Source organism: Pomacea canaliculata, linkage group LG7, assembly GCF_003073045.1.
Source record: "Pomacea canaliculata isolate SZHN2017 linkage group LG7, ASM307304v1, whole genome shotgun sequence".
NCBI lineage: Eukaryota > Metazoa > Mollusca > Gastropoda > Architaenioglossa > Ampullariidae > Pomacea > Pomacea canaliculata.
The window spans coordinates 29,009,827-29,022,622 of record NC_037596.1 but is presented as its reverse complement, the minus strand read 5'-3'; the positions used below and the strand labels follow the sequence as shown (position 1 = coordinate 29,022,622).

The 12,796-nt window shown below is 36.1% G+C and overlaps 2 protein-coding genes across 6 annotated transcripts in view; both read right to left on the bottom strand.

The window, feature by feature from the left end:
- LOC112569309 (deleted in malignant brain tumors 1 protein-like) overlaps positions 1–12,796 on the bottom strand; it is a 40,221-nt gene that overhangs the window by 12,778 nt on the left and 14,647 nt on the right. Inside the window, exons 8-10 of one of the 2 annotated variants that reach the window (XM_025247074.1) lie at positions 1,777–1,849; positions 551–758; positions 165–246 (exon numbers count right to left, since the gene is read on the bottom strand). The exons of the other annotated variant lie outside the window; for it this stretch is intronic. Coding sequence (XP_025102859.1) covers positions 1,779–1,849 — 71 coding nt within the window. The 3' untranslated portion in view covers positions 165–246; positions 551–758; positions 1,777–1,778. The remainder of the gene's footprint in view (positions 1–164; positions 247–550; positions 759–1,776; positions 1,850–12,796) is intronic. 2 annotated transcript variants of the gene reach the window in all.
- LOC112569311 lies at positions 5,755–10,891 on the bottom strand. 4 transcript variants are annotated; one of them, XR_003100368.1, is made up of 9 exons: positions 10,741–10,891; positions 10,127–10,299; positions 9,652–9,796; positions 9,268–9,452; positions 8,172–8,453; positions 7,563–7,892; positions 6,976–7,086; positions 6,682–6,772; positions 5,757–6,372 (listed from the first exon to the last, which is right to left on the bottom strand). XR_003100368.1 is itself a non-coding variant. In XM_025247078.1 (8 exons), the coding sequence occupies exons 1-8, from the start codon at positions 10,755–10,757 to the stop codon at positions 6,744–6,746; spliced, it is 1,272 nt and encodes a 423-aa protein (XP_025102863.1). In that variant the 5' UTR covers positions 10,758–10,891; the 3' UTR covers positions 5,755–6,743. The 4 variants fall into 4 exon arrangements, 2 of the variants coding, with proteins under 2 accessions (XP_025102863.1, XP_025102864.1); XR_003100369.1 differs by having other exon boundaries at positions 6,682–6,769; XM_025247078.1 differs by having other exon boundaries at positions 5,755–6,772.

Genomic DNA, 12,796 nt, shown 5'->3' with positions numbered 1-12,796 from the left:
TACAAGATTTTACAATATCTTCATACATTAAGAATATCTATGTGCAAAAGTTATTTTTAATTTTTTCTAGCACTCTAACATATGTTGGATATATTAATAACAGCAGTATTCGCTAGTTTGTATTTATGTGCAAACCAGAAGAGAACATTTCCACTTTACATTACCTGATAGCAGCAGCTCTGTCCTCTCCTGGTGCCACATTTTCTGATAAGCTTTCCAATTTCATGATCTTGGCAATTTAATATGCTAGTAACAATAACAACAAAAGGAAATAGTGAATTACTGTGTCTGAATCATGTTCATTTTTATTTTACTCTTTTGGGCAAGTATGGTTTTCAGTGCAGACAGGCCATAGCTGAAGGGTTCCTTGAAAGAAACACCATCTGGCAGACCTGTCACAGCTAGCTCTGGCACAATGTTTTTTGTATGGGAAATTTCCCCTCCTTCCTGTGGCTTGGCATGAAAACAGTGCAACAGCTGGCAAATCTCCAAACTTACATACAACATAGTGACGTAAACTAGTTCATCACCAGTAATACCACAAACTCACCATACAATTCATTAAAGAGGTTTTGAACCTCATGTCGCAGGTTTGCCCTTTCCACTTCCTTCTCTCCTTTTGGTGCCCTTGGTGTAGGTGTTGGAGGTATCAAGGTTGAGTTCAAGACAGCAACTTGGCCTTCCTAAGACTCCAGGATGTTGGTCTCCATCGTTATTTTATAAGAAAATGACAAGCCCAGCTGCTTCATGAAGTCCGTCTGGAAATGTGGTAAAAGAAGTTTCATACTATTTTTCCAACACAGGATTACCCACAGTTCCTAATGTACTGTACAATAAACTTGTATTAAGTGTTACATACCAATTGATTTAATTCTGAGCACACCATTCTCAGGTGTGAATTTTTTTCTGTTTCATTTTGAGGAGGTTGCCCTCTACAGCAGTGGTTCTCAAAGTGTGGTCCGCGGACCACTAGTGGTCCGTGGGCATAAGTCAGGTGGTCCGCGGCTGACAGTCGTCATATGTCAGCAAAGTGATGTTTAAAGTGATGCATTCCTCGCATTAACATTTTAATTACAAATAACGAGGTATACGTAGTTTTATGTCAACTTATTACTATACTACTGTTACAAAAGTATATTTAGTTTTGAATTTTAATTAAACAAATGCGGCAATTTAAATTTGAAATTCATAGTACAGAGTGATTTTTAGGCCTTGGTGGTCCGCCATATTTTTTACTTAAGTAAAGTGGTCCGCGGTCCAAAATACTTTGAGAACCACTGCTCTACAAGACACTGCATCCTTTTTAAATTTTTTTTTTTTCTTCCTCCTGCAACCTAACCCACTCGTCTCGCATGCGTGCGAGAAAAACAGCTCCCTCTGAAAATAAACAATGCAACCTAGACAGTATCAAACAATATATATTCATACTAGATCAATCATTACTACCATTATTATTATCTCTTTTAGAGCATGCATAAAAACAGGCATTCATGCACATCATATTTCAGCAATTTATTCTGAAGCATAGCTCTGCTAATCTGCTACACACATCATATTTTCATCAACAAGTGTATGCTATTCTTTCAATCAGTTGAAATGTCTACATCAACTGGACTAACTCTCAAGCAAACATTCGCCATAACCATGACTGTTGTTTGGATCCAGCTCCATGTCGCTGCAAAATAAGAGGGCTCCTTTTACACATGAATTAAAGCGCTTCATACTTTAGTAAAAAAAAATGCATTTATAAAGGTCTCCAGTAACGGATTAACTTACTTTCACCAGGGAAACGTGTCCCTGCATGTTTTGGTAAAATGGCTCAAATCCGTGTTCGCTTTTGTCCAATTATCTGAAAACAAAAGTCCCAAAGTACTGAGGTCAGTGATGCGCTACATCAAGTCTCACCCACCTTTATAAGTCTTTAATTATTCGTAATGCAACACGTCAGGATATAAATGCTTGTGAATCACTGTTTCGGAAGCTTTTACACAGGGATTTACGGTGATATAGCATTAGTTTCTTGGTAATAAATAAAAAACCCAGTTCCCATCCCCGTCAGTAAAGATGACATCTACCTTCCTGCCAATTCTAGATTTCACAGCTACAAAAACCTACATTACAAAAAGGAAACTTACTCGTCGAAACTGCATAACAGCTTTAGCAGACATGTTAATTAAATTGAAGTAGAAATATGCAATCCACGTGTACGAAACAAACTATGGCTCGAATGGAGCAATAAAGTTGATATTATGACGAAGATAAAGAACGATAATACCTAATACTATAATTTACTCTTTAGTATGCGTGCATCCATATAGAATTACTAGTTGAAGTGTTTAAATGGTCTTTTTCCCACTCGTTTTAACTGAAGGATATTCTTTTAATTTGCACTGACGTGTCTTTATGAACTGATGCCGAGACTCACTCTTGCGAAGCGATTACGGTCAGTCTCGGCGAACCAGAATCCGGCAGTACTTCCGGAAGAGCAAGACAAGTGGAAAGTATAATATTAAAATTATACTTAAAGTATAATATAATATTAAAATATAAAATTGTATGACCTGATAGACTAAAACACACCAACAACAAATCAAAGAAAAAATGGAACATCAATACAATAATTTAGATATTTTCTATTCTTGATTAAAAAACTCTAATACTGGTTTACAACATACGAAACATAAAAATCATCTCTGCGTTATATTTTATGTTTCACTATTACCAGTGACATGCTTTCAGCTCACACACCCCTCTGGCAACACATAGCGAATTTAAGATATTTCTTAGGCTGATTTGTTTTTTGTGTGATTTTTTAAGTAGATATCAACTCATACATTTTTATATTTAAAACCACAAATCTTTCACTTAAAAAAGACGAGAATCCCAGAACATAAAAGGACTTTATACAGATGGATTAAACTATGAATACCTGTGTGAAGAACTACTGTTTGTAAAGTAAATCTAAGTTTTTCTCTGGAACCTGAAGAGTGGTACATTATCTGAAATACTGTCTTTGTGAACAATTTTCATAATTGTTCAATTATGGTAAACAGGAAGGGGAAACCCAAAGATTAAGAAAAGTGTAATAGTATGAAGATAAATCTAGATTTATTTTATATTAATTACATGTAATTTAAAACATGTGGTTGTGTTCATGGATTAGGTAAACAGTAGCAAACTGAGTGGATTATTATGAAAAATTCTGAAGATGCTGTAGTTCTTGGCTTGTTGTCAAGTTAAACGGAAGAAGTATATGTGAAGGTGAGCTTTTCTGCAACAAAAGGGTTACAGGCAAATGTGAGTGTGTTTCATATGCCTGCACCATGGTTTGCAAGAGACAGTGAAATGGTTAGGCTGAAAATATTTTTCAAAGAATTTGGTGAAAAGACTCTCTACACTGCTGTCACTGAAACTGATCTGCAACCATTAACTGAAATTAAAATCACTGATAAGAAGCATTTCCAACATGTTACATATGTCTATAAGAATAGTACGCTCTGTTCCTATTCCTGTGTAAGGTCAACTACCTGTTCACCGTTGGTGAGTACTGCATAAGCAGCATGCAAAGATTGTTTATTGGTCAAGAAGACACTCTATGAAAAAAAAATCAGACTGGCAGAATGCTTTGGAAGGCATTGGGCATACATACTCTACTACAGTTCAGACACCAGGAGATTAACATTCGGCTCCAGAGGACCTTGGCACTGACAATTCAACCACGTGCCAATTAACAAAATGAAAATGTTCAACAATTACATTAAGTCCTTTAAAAAAAACAGAGAAGAAATTGAGTAGATATCAAAATAACTTTTATTATTTATAAATATTTTCTTAATGAATGAAAAATAGCAAGAAGACACGATTTAAAAAAAAAATACCACGAGAGACTACAGCTTTCTGGGAAATCCTGGGCTGCTTTGCAGAGGTAAGTTTGGACATTCTGCCCATTGGTCTCTTTCTTGAAAGAAGAAGAAGAAGATATTGTGCAAGAAATATGAAATCGTAAATTGTCAAATTCAAATTTTTCCAGCTTTGAAGGTATTTAGCAAACTCTTCCTAATTCCTGTGTTTGGAATGGGGAGGGGGTTGGTGGTTGTTGCTTCTGTCTGTAGGCAGGGATTATCACCCTTACCCGTGCGTGAGCCAGAATGCGTGGAAGGGAAGAATGTTAAGAAAAACTGTGCATGAGTGAGTGAAAGGTTCACCAACTCTGAGGTGTATGGGAAAGGTACTGATTATTCCCATGCGAGTCTTCTACTGAGAGAGTCTAACATAATTTGGGAAGAAGAGATTTGGGGAATCAGTTTAATTCCTTGCCTACCCAAGGTATAGTATAAGTCATTTAAATTGCTTTGTCTATTTCCCTGTCCACGAAGGAATGGTGAGAAAGGATGTAACATTTGGATGAAAAGGGAAAGAGTTTATTCTTGTTGTAAGAGTAAGAAAGTGAATACGAATATTTATTAGACAATAAACTTTCCATATGTGCCAATTAAATTAAGTGATCTCGCATGATAAATGTTGATTAAAAAAATAAAATATGACAGGAAAAAAGCCCCATGATGGTAAAATATGGCCTTTTAGTATATATGGGAATATATTATAATCTAATAATCATAAGTTATTAACCTTGCATGGTGGATTTGGAATGGAGAAAACTGTGGGTACGGCATTCCAGACAAGACTTATTCTTTTTTTGGGGTTGGACAGTTTTTTCAGAACAAAGACAGTAGCCTTTTCTATACACATCAGACGGTGTAAGATGGTCAAAATCTTCGTGTAAAATTCGTCCATCTTTTGCACCGGTTGTAATAATTTTTTTTCAATATATTAATAACAAATATTGTAGTAATGCAAAATTGACCAGTAATAGCATTATGAGATTGTGTACATAGTTAAACGCTATAGCCAACACCTCACCCCAGTGACGAATACTTTAAATGATAATACTATAACAAATATCTACCCTCTCTGCCTTGGTCACGTGAGTCCCTGCTCGCAGGTCCTGGCCCTATAGGTGCTCCACAGAAGGCTAGGCCGCAAACTGGCGAAGAAAGGGTCACGGGTTCACGCGCTGACGAGGGGATGAGGATGCAGGGTGGACAATGGACGCAATGGTGGACAATAGCACGAAAGGAGTATAAAGAAACGACGACATGGATGAAGAACAAAAAGCATCAAGTAGAAGTAGAAAAATCCCCTCTCCCGGCAGGTACGGTAGTTCTCACTACCTGGCCTGGTTACACTGGCTCGGCGACGTTATAACAACAATGGTTTATCCAGGGAAGGAATAGCCTTCTCTTTTTCACAAATATGCAACAGTCTTCCCTCCCTCTCCCACGTGCGGCACTACTTACTTTCGGTATTGATAGCGCCGACTCTGTGACGCTATCAGAACTAAGGGTTGGGCTGAGCGAGCATTCGACACGTGACAAATCTCCCCCAACAAAGATGGAGCTCCGCGACATTTGACCATACACACGATGCCTGCTGCTCAGCCTGCCGACAGTTCCGGTCTTTCATTTTTTTTTTTTTTTTTTTTTTAGGCCCTTTCACCCCTCCTGGGGCATAGGCCATCGACTACAGTCTTAACTGTTGTCGATGTTTCGGTAGCAAGGATTTGTTTTACGGGGTGGGGGTGCTGGCCCCACGCCCAACCCTCCTCCTTTTTCAGCCGGGCTTGGGACCGTCCTTGGCGGATGGCGGCCAGCCCTGTAAACAGATGCCACGTGCAGAGAACAGCATGCCCGAGACGAGAAATGAACTCAGGGCAGCCAACCTTCACTGTATTGGTGACAGGCGCTAACAGCGCTAACCGTTGCGCCACCGGGCCGCCTCCGGTCTTTCATACACACATTCAAACTAACGACTCGACTTACATACACTTTTGTAAGCATCATAACTAACCACATTTCCCTTGTTGCCAAGTACAACAAAAGTAGGTCTGTAAAACCGTTTGAGACTACTACTACTAACAACATTTTATGATTTGCAATTTCTTTGTATTTGATGAGTATGAATAATAAATATAATAAATAACCAAAGGGAAACAACCACAGAAATGCAAATGTATCCATGTTTCTTCCAATTTTGATGTGCTTACCTCCCTTAAATAAAAGCAGAAGAACACTAAGCAACATCAACTATACTAACATGAAGTTACTCTAACCCTCTACTCTTATCACAATATCATAAAATCTGTACATTTCCGTGCTCTATTTGTAAAAATAAAAACAAAACAGTATATGTTAGCAATTCACACATGTAACACATGATTCTAAGAACCTCAGAAAAGAATATTCTAATCATTGACATGTGCGTCATATCAGTCATCTTGATGTCCGGCTACGATAGTTGTTTTCGTTTTCTCACCTGAAACATTTTACAATATCATATTTAGCAATTTTTACTTTTTCCCTCATTATTTTTTTTTTTAAGTACACGAACCAGTGCTTCTTTTCTGTTTTAAATATTGTTCTGTCTGTCTTGCATAGTGAGTATAAATGCACGCATTAGCGTTTGTACGAATGTATATATATATATGAGAATTATAACTACTGAAGCTGCATAAAAATGTTTGTAATAAATATATCAGAAGAATACTGTTGTTAGCTGGAATTAAAAAGTCAGAGCTGTCAAATCAAAACAGTTTAAACGAGAAAAAAAATGAGAACTACTTACCTAATCTGGTTCCTAAAATGCCAGTCTGTATAGATGTGGCAATCCTTTGAGCAACAAGTGTTTTACCTTCTGTATATAGAAGTTGCTGCTGCTGATCGACATCAATCAATCGAGTATTGGTCAACAATGCCGTCAAAAACAAACTTAACAGGACTTTTATTTTTTTTTTCTGTTTCGCTTGTGATCCATTAAAAAAAAATAAAAGCTGAGTTTAAAAAAGTCAGTAACTTCTTCAATTTCTTGTTAAATGACAAAACATACATTGTAATCAAGCCACAAGATTAATTAACTTACCTGTCCAACGCTTGACGCAGTAGACTGTCACAGAAGTGAAGATAACAATGCCAACAGCAAATGCGCCGACAAAAGTCAACAAAAATGCCGATGGTATTTCTCCTCTGCGCTCTAAGGTAAATAAGAGTTTAAGGTAAGACTCAGAGTATACAATAATTATAAGTGCTTAATTATCTTCTCTCTTTATAGAAATTTAGCTAGCATAAAAAGACAGTAAAAATAAATGAGATGTATAAAAAAAACAAACATCTCTTTTCAAAAATATATCATGGGAACATACCATTTGTGTTTCAACTTTTAAAGATACATTCCATTCGTAAAATTATCTTTTAGTAATCCAATGTAGTATATGTTAACCTGATAACTTTAGAGAAGAAAAGCTTTCTTTGTATACTTAAATACCATTCAAAACGTTTAAAACGACACATTTCATCTATGCATTTCAAATTTGTCTGGATGGTATGAATTAAAGGAGCCTTAAGGCTTAATTAATAATTATAATTATTAATAAGTACTAATTAATTGTTGATATCCTTCTCAAAAAAACAAACAAACAAACAAACTTGTTTTGGTCAACCACTACACACCTTGACGCCTGATTGTGAATATAAAAGGCAGCTGCCCAAGTTTGTTGTCGAAAACGATTTTGTAGAAGCCATCAGCAGCTTGTGATATGTTAGAGACAGTGATGTTACACGACACTGATGCACGTGCCAGACCAACATCAGCACATATTACACGTGTCGTGTTGCTGGTATCTTCACCTTTGACACCATCAGTCAGAACTGGACCAAGGTACATAGTGGCTGTTACTTGAGGGATGGGATAGGCTGTCATTTCAAACTTTAGATAACCTTTGTCGTCATGGATATACATGGATGGCGGTACTTGATCATTCATGCTTATCGACGGGACACCTATAAACATAAATAATATATCTTATTAATTTTCCGTGAACTTGTAATATAAATAGTTAATTTACAAATATAAATGAAATCAAGTTTTACCAACTGTAAAATATTGAAATTCCGAAATTTTTATCCTAGTAATTTAAAATTGAGCTTAATCAGTATTAAAAGTGTTGAACATAGACGATGAAGCATTTAATGGAGGTAAGATATCATTGCAGACCATTCAAACAGAACACATTAATAGCCCCAATTTAAAGTTTTAGAAAATGTTTAACCAGTACTTACAGCAAACTGTCATTATCATTGTGTCACTTGCAATATTATATCGGAGACCATTGTACCAATAGTTGGCTGCACAGTACACTCGAAGTCCATGATGGTCTCCAGTAACATTAAATATTAGGTACTTCCCATGATAGCGCTGGACATGTCTCCTGGAATACTCAAACCACAGGTAGGTAACTTCTGATTCCCCGGACTGTGTGATCTCACATTCTAGAGTTATATTTGATCCATCAAGTGGCGGGAATGAAGTCTCATTATACAGGATACGAAGATAAGGTAAGGCTTAATGAAAACAATAACAAATTTTCATCACAATGCATATTTTGAAATTGTAATCAAGTGTTGTAATTACAGCACAATCATAGTTTAAAAAACTTCCAATAAAAAGTAAACATTTTAATTAATGCTTTACATGATATGCTTCATTCTAGTAAAAGAAAACATTAATGCCAGCCCTATGTATTAAAAATTTTCACATATTGTGCATATACACACACTGTAGTAGTCTCTTCCACAGGGCATTACATCTTGATAAGATAGAGAAGACGATGATCAAAATGTGAGCAAAACTTGATCGTTTAAAGCGAGAATTTCTTTAAAGAGTTCCCACCCAAACTCTCTATAGAAACTAAACAAATGCACATCAATTACTTTAAACAGTGTGTCACTGAGATAACAATCTCTCTAGTGCGCCTTTTGTGTGTGTGTTTCGGCGGTGAGTTTTGCTTTCTGTTTAGCAAGAGTGTAAATTATTTGCGAGTATAACTGTTTAGGTATTGTGAAGTGCAATTGTCCGTTTATAGGCGTTTAAACTTTTGAAAAATATTTAACAGTAAATGAGATTTTTTAGTTGCTGATAAAAGTCGTTAGTCATCTGGTTCTCTCAAATAAAATCGAAGCTAAATATTGGTTAGTGAAAACTATAACAAGAGGCTAGCAAAGACAAGGCAAAGAATTGAATTAGCTGTACATAAATTTGTGTATGCATCTTTAATATGCACATTAGACAATAGCCAACTTAAAGGAAACATTCTGCAAAGAAAAAAAATAAGATCATATCTGTCAAACCTTCTTTAATTTGTGAAAAAAATCTTACACTCATTACAGTTGATACTGGGAGGAAATCCGCAAACGACATCTTTCTTCTGTCCATAAAGGTCGCAGTCCAAAAGGCTTGTCTCATTCCCTAGGCAGAGAAACTTTATCTCCAGTTTAGAGTGGTTGTTGTGTTCAGATAAAATTTCTTTATGCATTGATACATTCGTATACAATGCAGCATGCCTGAAAATAAAAAAAAAGATTTTCTTTAGATAGATATGTTTGATTTTATATTTAGATATAGTTATATGTTTGTCCCAGTGTCGCTTATGATATGTTTTCTAATTGTGTATTAGGGGATGTAGATGGATTAGTTTATAAAGCGATGGGTTGATGGATAAATGAATAACTACATTAAAGTTATTAAGTCTTAACTACTTACTGTGATAAGCCGAGCTGTCTACAGACAACCTTGGCAGCATTCCGAGTGATGCAAAGTGAGTTCCACTGGGTTTCCAGTTCTATCTCAAGACGGTTTATCTCTGGTCTGTCTCGAAAAACACTCGTCAAGCGAAGTCGTAATGGTTCTTTCAAAAACATGTCAGCAACAAAAAAGTTTTGTGTAGTCACATTCTCCGCTTTTTTTTAAACATCTTGAATTCTATTCGTTAAACCGTTATATATACAAATGCAAAAACTTGGTTTTAACAGAGAAATGTTAAACTGATATCTGAAACAAACACAATATTTCAGTAATTGAGTTCTATATAATATATTGTTCTTCCTTTCTTTTCACACTCAATGTTACCTGGTCAGATTGAGTCAGTAACATAGGCAGTAGGTGTTATTTTTTTAAGATGTCGAAAGTCATTATTATGACCAGGGGATTGGTATGAGATATACGATTTTATTCTTACTGATATTACAGATGATACCGACATCATCACTGTGGTTGCAGTCACGCTCGTAAAATCCATCATGTTGACACTCATCAAAACTCGACTCCTTCCCTGTGCACGTGACGTTGCCAAAGAGGATCAGACCTGAACCTTCGCCGTACTGACTTGACCCCACAGCCATGGCCCGCGAACTGTTAGCGAGAGAAATTAAATGAATTTTTTTTGAAAATACAAATAACTGTTTGTATGTTACAGTAAAAGTTGAAAATAATTAGTGGGCTATGGTGTATCACACTTCCACCAATAGCCTCTTATCTGCGTAATTTCTCGTAAACTGGAGCAGGGACCTAGGACCAGTCTGGATTTTAATACATTTCCTTTTCTTGAGAACACGCAGGAGGGTTGTAGTAAAATTTTCAATGCAGCTTTCTTGTCACTCAAAGTCCCTCAATATCTCATCTGAAGATCTCCTTATTTATCTTAGTTACTCCTCAAAAACACGACTGATGACAATATTGAAAGGTAGATTAAAGAACAAACTTCAGGATGCTTTATGAGTATAGGTTTCCATGCTAAGGAATAAATCAATGTTTATACTGTGGATACTTCTGTGACCTCACAAGGCAACACACCTGTCTAAACCAAGCATTTTGCAGGCTACCTGTGCCTCTTCTTTTCCAAAATAATCGCCACACACTGTGGTCCGTGTTCCGTTGTGTAATATTTCTAAACGGCCATTCCAAGTTGATGTTCCATTTATTAGTTGTACTAGTAGATGAGAACCTGGTTAGAAAAGATTTAATTTTTATATGCAACAGAAAATGACTGAGCAAGCGTGTAATTTTGTAAAGTTTTGTTCAGTTTAGATTATAGTATTTAGATACTTCTTGACTGGAATTTTCTGCACTAACCATTTCTGAAAACAAAAGTGTTATACCTGAACGATAATATTTGTAGCTTTTTTGTTTTAAGTTATTTTTAAATACTTTTCATGTTTATTTTATTATCATTTACAGTATCTTCATAAGACTAGAGATATTTTTAATGTCACGACAATAAGTCTTCCTGTAGAATGAACTCTCCATATTTCTTTTCTATGATGCAACACTTTCCATGCATGTCACAACTTGTATTTTCGTTTACTTTTTGTTGAACTAAAATTATTTCTAAAATTAATTGAAAAGTTGTATAAACAGAAGTTTCTTACCTGAGCCTTGAATAAGAAGACAACTGTTAAATGAATAAAATGTGCCAAGCACCTCATGATGGCCGAACGATTCAGAAACGAACTCCAGGAAACATCAATGGTTTCTTCATCGGACGAGCAGATACTACACTGTGCACGAATTTTTAGCAATTCAGATATAAATCAGTGCGAATAATATCTTAGGCAAAAGTTTCTTTTTCCGAGTTTATTTCAGTCTGCTTTTAAGTGGAAAGTCCATAATTGCACACGCGCTGTGGGCTTTGTTTTTTTAATTAAAGGAGGAAGTTTCGAGCGGAAACAAAACCATTGACGAATTTAGGGTCATCGCCTCTTTGAAGGGTCAAGATATATATATATATTGCACGCGTGTGTGTGAGAGAGAGTGTCTGTGTACAAAGTGTACGTTGTATCGAGAGGAAGCGAATGGCCGAGTGGTTAGAGTGGTGCCATCCGGACTGAGAGGCAAGCGGTTCGTTACCCATATAGTGGAAGAAAGTCCCCCAGTTGACACAACTGGAAGGAACGAGTACTAGAGGGGGCCTGTACTTTTATCAAGGGTTAACTTTCGTTTGAATGTCGTGCAAAGAATCCGCTTTTCTGTCAGGTTTTTGTTTTAGCCTTCTGGCAATACTCACAAGCAGTTGGGTCGTTTTGCCCTCGGCAATAGCACATAAAATGTGGCCAATTGTAAAGCAGACATATTTTCTTAGTTAGACCTGTTATTTATCAGTCTCGTGTGACTGAAGGCTATTTGTCTTTCTAAGAAGTTATCTTGGAGATTTTAAGGATCGAAAAACTACTTACCAACTAAGAATTTTTATTGTTGTCTGACTACGATTAGGCATGCAACTATACTCATCACACGAAGAAAGAGCTATTAATCTGACAATACCTAGTATCTTTGATAAGCTGAGATTTCCACAGTTGATTAAGGTTTGCTGCAGGCAGGGAAATAGACTCTCATTAAAGCGTGCCAAAAAGTAGCAACGCAGAAATTGTTTATTTAGGCTTTAATTAAACACTTGATAAGAAGATACTTGACGAAAAAGCTCCGTATATCACAAAGTAAATCTTTGACAAAAAAAATTCAGATGCAGCGTAAAAAAAAACTATTGCTTTTGTAACCACGCCCGAAGACCCCATTGATGTTACCTGTTGATGTCTATAACACAAAATCGCAGTAAGTAACAAAACCGTGCGGCTTGTCATCGTATGGCCATGCCAAACACAGGTTCTTTCTTTATACACGTTGCACACAAAATACCGAATACCGAAATCGCAAGCGCGGTGAAATGTGTATCTGAACAATGAACGGCAAAGAAGACTTAATAAGAGTCGTTTGATTTGGTTTGCAAGTGTTAGGTTTATTCAAGCTGCAGCTGCTGTTATAATAATAATAATAATAATAATAATAATAATAATAATAATAATAAATAATAATAATAATAATAATAATAATAATAATAAATAATAAATATAAT

What these genes read in the sequence shown, in the direction of transcription:
- LOC112569311 (XM_025247078.1), bottom strand. An exon ending in CAGTATCAACTGTAATGAGT is followed by an intron (nt 8,454 to 9,267) that starts GTAAGATTTTTT and finishes GTTTTCATTAAG; the next exon opens with CCTTACCTTATCTTCGTATC. An exon ending in CTGCGTCAAGCGTTGGACAG is followed by an intron (nt 6,773 to 6,975) that starts GTAAGTTAATTA and finishes GATGTCGATCAG; the next exon opens with CAGCAGCAACTTCTATATAC.